The sequence below is a fragment of the Drosophila ananassae genome, chromosome XR, assembly GCF_017639315.1.
Source record: "Drosophila ananassae strain 14024-0371.13 chromosome XR, ASM1763931v2, whole genome shotgun sequence".
In the NCBI taxonomy this organism is placed as follows: domain Eukaryota; kingdom Metazoa; phylum Arthropoda; class Insecta; order Diptera; family Drosophilidae; genus Drosophila; species Drosophila ananassae.
In genome coordinates, this window is record NC_057932.1 from 2,990,531 (window position 1) to 2,997,423 (window position 6,893).

Sequence of the window (6,893 nt, forward strand, 5' to 3'; positions counted from 1 at the left end):
ATACATATATATACAGATATATTGTATATATATAAATAATAATAATAATTTTTATAGAATTTGTGCAACAGATTGTGCACTTTACAGCGAATATACATACATCTATATATTCAGATTATTTACAAATATATTTTTTTCAGCTCTTTTATGTAAATAATATAAGGTTGTCAAATATCTCCCTTTCGCTTTTTTGCTCTTTATTCAATGCTTTATAAAAAGTGTTACAGTGATCGGATTTAGTTCAAATATGCGCCGTTTTGTTCGATAATCTGTTTCCATCTAGACGGCAACTTCATAATACCTCCCTCGTAGAAGCCCCCTCCTTATTTGCGAAGAACTCGGACAGCCACTTTTCACAAGCCTCTTTTGAGTTCAACTTTACACCACCAAGGGCGTTCGCCATGGATAGGAACAGGTGGTAATCACTTGGCGCTATGTCCGGGCTATATGGTCGATGCGATAAAACCTCCCATCCGAGCTCCCGTAGCTTCTGACGACTCATCAACGAAGTGTGTGGTCTGGCGTTGTCCTGGTGGAACACTACACCCTTCCTGTTGGCCAATTCTGGACGCTTCTGGTCGATCGCCTGCTTCAAGCGGTCCAGTTGTTCGCAGTAGATGGTAGAAAATAAGCGTCTGGCCATATGGGAGCAGCTTATAGTGGATGATTCCCTTCCAATCCCACCAAACACACAGCAAAACCTTCCTGGCCGTCAATCCCGGCTTGGCCACTGTTTGGCCACCGGCCTTCGACCACGACCGTTTTCGCTTGATATTGTCGTATGTGATCCATTTTTCGTCGCCAGTCACCATCCGCTTCAAGAATGGGTCGAGTTCGTTCCGTTTCAGCAGCATATCGCAGGCGTTGATTCGGTCCAGAAGGTTTTTTTGCGTCAAATCATGCGGCACCCGAACATCAAGCTTTTTTTTGTATCCAGCCTTCTGCAGATGGTTTTAAATGGTTTGGTGACTAACTCCCATCTCCTGGGCGATGTCTCGAGATGCCAAATGCCGGTCTAACTCGATGTATAATATACATAGCCGCGAAATTCAAAAGACAAAAAGGCGGAAGGGAGATATTTGACAACCTTATATATATATATATATATAAATAAAGGACCAGTGCATACATAACATTTTCTGGCACCCAAACATAGATACATATATGTATGTACATATTATACAGGGTTCTCCATCTTTTATGTCGGTATGTAGTATGTCAAGCGACTGCACTCTAATAAACCATTCACGTTGACCGCTATTCTACGATAGAGAAAGAAATGCCAGCTATTATTTGGTCTGTAGGCCATTTCAGACCATACCTCTTCGGGTGCAGATTCAAAATAGTCACGGCCCATAAGCCATTAATCTGGTTAGAAAATCTGAAAGGCCAGAATCCAAAACTACTTCGATGGAAAACTATCCTGGCCGCTTACGACTACGAAGTCGTATTCAAAAAAGAGTCGCAAATCGTAGTCGCTGACGCACTCAGCAGAATTGAGCCAAACTTGAACATAAACGAAGACCCACAAAATATACCAATCGATTCACAACCATTAAAATCACTTCAGTCATCATAGTCAAATAGTATTCCGTACCAGATCAACAACTGCAAGACAAATAGAAACACAAAAAGGTCACATTAACAAGAAATAATCCACAAACAATTTTTTTTTGAAAATTCACAAAACTCTTTCTTTGACGAACTTGGGGAAGACAGAAATAACATTTCTTCATTTCAATATATAGCAATAGGATAAACTACAATATAGACACACTTCACTGATAGTTACTTGGCCAGTAAGCTAAACCTTATCCCTAAATTTCTATTCCTAAATTGCCGTAAGAGGCATAATAATTAGTTTTAGTGACCTAATTTTCATCATTAGTCGTAAACAAATGACTAATCGGCATTTCGACGAACCGGATTTAGTGATGACGCGGAATGAACAATGAACCAATAAGTTTATTTACATAAAATAGCTGAAAAAAAATATATTTGTAAATAAGCTGAATATATAGATGTATATATATTCGCTGTAAAGTGCACAATCTGTTGCACAAATTCTATACAAATTCTGTGGAAAATTATTTGCCCCACTTTTAATTGGTTCGGCCAACGAAAAATCGCAATAAATGCCAGCGCACTTACGCAGTAGACTCTATTTTCTGATTGTCATTGAGAAGTTGAGATGGAAATGACAGTCACTTCATTTGTTGAATAGGATCGTACAAAATTTAAAGTCAGAAATAGCACACCCTTCAGTTTTCGAAATGGCAGGACCCTCGACATCCGGCGAGCAATAGGTTGCAGCAACAGGCGAATCTAAAGGCCCCGAATTGGCCCCCAAGAAGCATCGGCGACAATTGTTGCCGCAGAACCGCAGTCTGAAGCTGCCACCACTGATCTTGGAACATGCCAACTTAGAGTCGGTGCCGAAGCATCTGGAGAATCTAATGGAACAGTACAAGGACAAAAAATAGCCTGCTGGCTCTGGAGTTGGGCTATGCGGAGGAGGAGACGTACTTGGACAAGAGGCATCTCCTTCTACCGGTGCCGGCCTTTAGCAGTTTTTATGCCCGCAATGTCCAGCTATTGAGTGAACAGCCCGCCAAATATGTCATCGGTTTCAATGACACCGCCTACACAATGCGACTGCGCATTTTGCTCGACAAGCACGCCATCCAGGGAGCGGGTTTGGTCACCGTTCTGCAGTCCCGCCTGATGGCCATTACCGTGGGTGACCAGCTAATGGTAACTCTTTCCCCGGCGCCAAGCTCGAAACTGCCCGGTTTCAGCATTAGTCTCTCGATCGGCCGATATATTCTCAATATCCAGCCGAAATCGAAGCCCATTCGCCAAAGCCCACAGATTCCGGAAACTGGATGAACTATCATTTCAGTTGAAGCAGAATCTTTTCCAGCCGATGAGATCGCAGCAGCTGACGCAGATGGCCCAGAACCTGCAGCCATCGTTGCTGGGACTTCCTGGGGAGCTCTATCAGGAGATCTTCGTCGATCTCAACGAAAATCAGATGAAGGTGGTGTCGGAAGTCAATCGACAGCTCAGCTTTCACAGCAAGCAGCTGAAGAGTCTTAAGGGGGGACGAAAATGAAGTTTAATTAAAATCAAAATATTCTGGTCTTATGTTTTTTGGTTTATATATTTTTTTTTATAGAAACTCACTTCATTTGCATGAAATTTTTCGGAGATCTTTGAAAGATGGGCCTTTTTAGGGGCTTTAGAGTTAGTTTTTCAAGGGAATCCCCAAATATTTACTTTGTTAATAATAGTAGGGCATTAATATAAAAAAATAAAAAAAAAACAAGAAAGGAAAGCTAACTTCGGCCGGAGCCGAAGTTGATATACCCTTGCAGTTGTGCAATTTCCGATCGTTCCGATCCGGCGGCTATTGGATATCGTTGGCCGATCCCTATGAAATTTGGCAAATAAGGCAAATAAATTCCCTAATTAATTTGCCCAAAATGGAATCTGTACCAAATCTCATTTTTCTAACTTAAAAAACTCCAAAGTTATGGCATTTCCGATCAATCAGGCAGCAATAGGATATAGTCCACCGATTGGTCGTTCCGACTTACATATATACTACCGGCAAGGAAAAGGAGGATGTGTGCAATGTTTCAACTCGATAGCTCTAAAACTAAGAGACTAGTTTACGTAGAAGCCGACAGACAGACGGACAGACACACAGACGGACAGACAGCTTATATCGACTCAGGCGGTGATCCTGATCAAGAATATATATACCTTATAGGGTCGGAGATGTCTCTCTCACTGCGTTGCACACTTTTGACCAAAATTATATTACTCTCTGCAAGGGTATAAAAATGATGCCAAACTTCATGAGCTAGCACTAAGTCCTGAGAATGAGTATTTCCCAAGGGCCAAAAAAGAGTTAGAAGAGCTTGTTGAAAAAAATAAAGCAATATTTTCGGATGGAATTCCATCATTGTGAGGCCCGTCATAAAGGCACCGGAAAATAAGCGAAAATCTCGAGCCAAAGGCACAAACATGACGAGAAAAAGAGAATCATGGAACACGTGAAGCACAAAACCCAATCTCAACGGCAATAGGCGGACAGATCAAATACCAGGATGCCTGGCAACGGCTAAAGAATCGATACCAAAATGAACGGCTGTTGATTAAATCCGCGATCCAAGAGCTTTTCGGCACCCCAGAACAAATGGATCAGCGGACCAGCTGCTTACATGATACCGTACTGCGAACCACTCTCGCCACTCTCAACGCACTCAAAGTGTCAACAAACAACTGGGACCCAATCTTGATACACATCATTGAGGAAAGATTGGATCCAAACACACTGTCATCTCTAGAACTAGCCATCACCGATCCAACCAATCGACAATCTCTAAAGGAGATGTTAGAAAATCTTGAGCGTCAGGCAACCAGTCAAGTAACAATGCAGAAAAATACGTCGGCTGTTCCACTTCGATCCAGTTCATCACGATTAATGTGTTCAGCCACAGCCCTGCTTACAGATAAGCCCATCGTTCTGTTACCAACCGCCCAAGTGGAAATACATGGACCAGCCGGAACCCCTCAGCAATTCCTCTCACTCCTAGATTCCGAATCACAGATTAACATAATCACCAGAAGGATGACTGACACACATGGACTACAATTGGAGTCATCAACTCTGAACATCAGCGGAGGAGAGCCGCAGACGGATCCTGAACCACAAGCCCAAGTTTGTCAACTCACAACTGAAGAGCACAGAGTGCAAGGGAGAGTAAACAAGGGAAGTCACCTCCAATTCTAAAGGAGACACATCACCCGGCATGGGTAACAGGCATCTTCAAAATGGAGCAAGAAGCAAGGCCAAGAAAGGACCAAGAGACCTGTATGCACACTGACCAACAAGAACAAACGTCTAATACTATATGGGATGCCGAAGGAAAATAGTTATGAGGCCAAGCGACAAGGCGAAGGAGACAACAGGCCGGATAAAAATATGATTGTGCAAGGTTAAGGTAACGGTTCACTGAGACGGTCCAACAACAACGCACATCCGCATTGGATTGAGTCTCTCAATGGGGGGGAGAATGTTGGCACCTAGTGCCAAGACCTACTACCCTATATGCACACTTAGTAATTTGATCCAATCAATATGCATCAGCATGTCGCAATACAGTGGCGGCGCGAGGGGGGGCGAAAGGGGCAGTCACCCCGAGCGCCAAGACTAAGGGGCGGCAAAATTGGTGCAAAAAATTTTACCGAAAAAAAAAAAAAGCAAAAAAGTTTTGGCATAGCTACATCAGTAGATTATAATGATATCATCACTGCTTTTGCAGAGGCGAAGGCAAGAAAAGTTAAATTTTAAAAAACACGATGTTCCGTGACTTGTTCCAAGTATTCGGCAAAAGCGTCTTTCGCCCCGAGCGCCAACGAGGCTAGCGCCGCCACTGTCGCAATATAAAAACCCACTAACCTATTGGCACACCTATTAATAATTAGTTATAAGCATAAAACTATATCCAACCTATTAATTCAGCACTAGTAGACGGCGCCAGAAGCAGAAATCAGCATTATCAGCGGGAAGAATGACGGACTGACCGAGGCAAGCAAAACCCAAGCAAAAAACAAGCAATGCATAGTCAGCAGACTCAGAGGTGGGTGACCTTAGCATTAACATTAGTTTGAGCACGTTCATAACATTGACCTTTCCTAGATTTAATTATGTATAATTTAGCATCTTATATAAGAATTTTTCTTCTGAAATAAAGACAGTTGCGAAATCAGAGTGAATCGTCTCGTTACTCATTGTCTGAACTTCGGCACTTAAAATCAACCTACTTCGAGTGTTCCTGTGTAAAACGGTTCACAAGTAAGACTTTTTGAAAGCTATGTACTTCGCGTGGCTACAGTGTTAACCGACCACCAATAGAACTTTCATCATCGAACCTACTTCAAGTGCCTCCTATATATGATAAGGAATCCGCCGAACCACCATACCATCTGTACTTGAGGAGAACCAGCCCAGGATTTCAAGTACCCCACATCAACTCTAGCCTGACCACAGCAAGCGCCTGGTCAACCCGATCATTCCCTTGCAGAATCCAGGTACCTTTAGTCAGAACCTTTTTATGTTCTTTTGACTACGACTCCGGGATCTACGGGTTTGCCCACGAGTTCAAATTCGACGTAGTGGCCACAAAACGCTCTACGGACGAACAGTATGAGTAGACTTTTAAACAAACATAGGAGTTATATTCGCCGCTGCAGAATTCAATTTACTCAGGATACGAAGCAGTTTTATAACTTTCCTTTCTTTTTCCTCACTGTTTACGTTAGATCTCTTTGCACAGTTTTTTCAAACTACGTATTCACCTAGCAGCAGTTCAGCTCAGCCTTACACTTATAATATCCAATCAGCCAACCTTATATTTTGCCCATCTTTTGATCAAAGTGGTGTGTTATCGGATCTTCTTAAGGTCAAGCCCGTGTATTCGCCAGGCCCTGATGGAGTACCAGGATGTGTTCTGAAGAACTGCGCTGAGGCTCTGTGCAAACCGCTCGTTAAACTCTTTAATCTATCGCTGGAAACTTCGATCTTTCTTCTTATGTGGAAGGAATCCTTCATTATTCCGCTGCATGTAAAAGGGAAAAAATCCGACGCTGCTAATTATAGAGGCATCTCTAAATTGTCAGCAATTCCTAAGCTTTATAAAAAACTTATCACTCCACATATCACAAACTTATATAAAACTGCGCAAAGAGATCTGCCATTGCCTGATCAGTGTGCGCATAAGAGTTCTCAAACGTAAGCAGTGGGGGAAAAGACGCATGTTTACGCTTAGTGTTTACAAAGTTATAAAACTTGTATCTTGCAGCGGCGAATATAACTCCTATAA

General features: G+C 42.5%; 1 protein-coding gene across 1 annotated transcript; it reads left to right on the forward strand.

Moving 5' to 3' along the window:
• The first annotated feature begins 899 nt into the window (after positions 1–899).
• Positions 900–3,137, forward strand: LOC26514405 (protein nutcracker). The gene is given in 4 exon segments (XM_044717364.1): positions 900–965; positions 2,307–2,488; positions 2,490–2,856; positions 2,858–3,137. Coding segments are annotated over 4 exon segments (873 nt in total). The 3' UTR covers positions 3,116–3,137.
• The last annotated feature ends 3,756 nt before the right edge of the window (positions 3,138–6,893 follow it).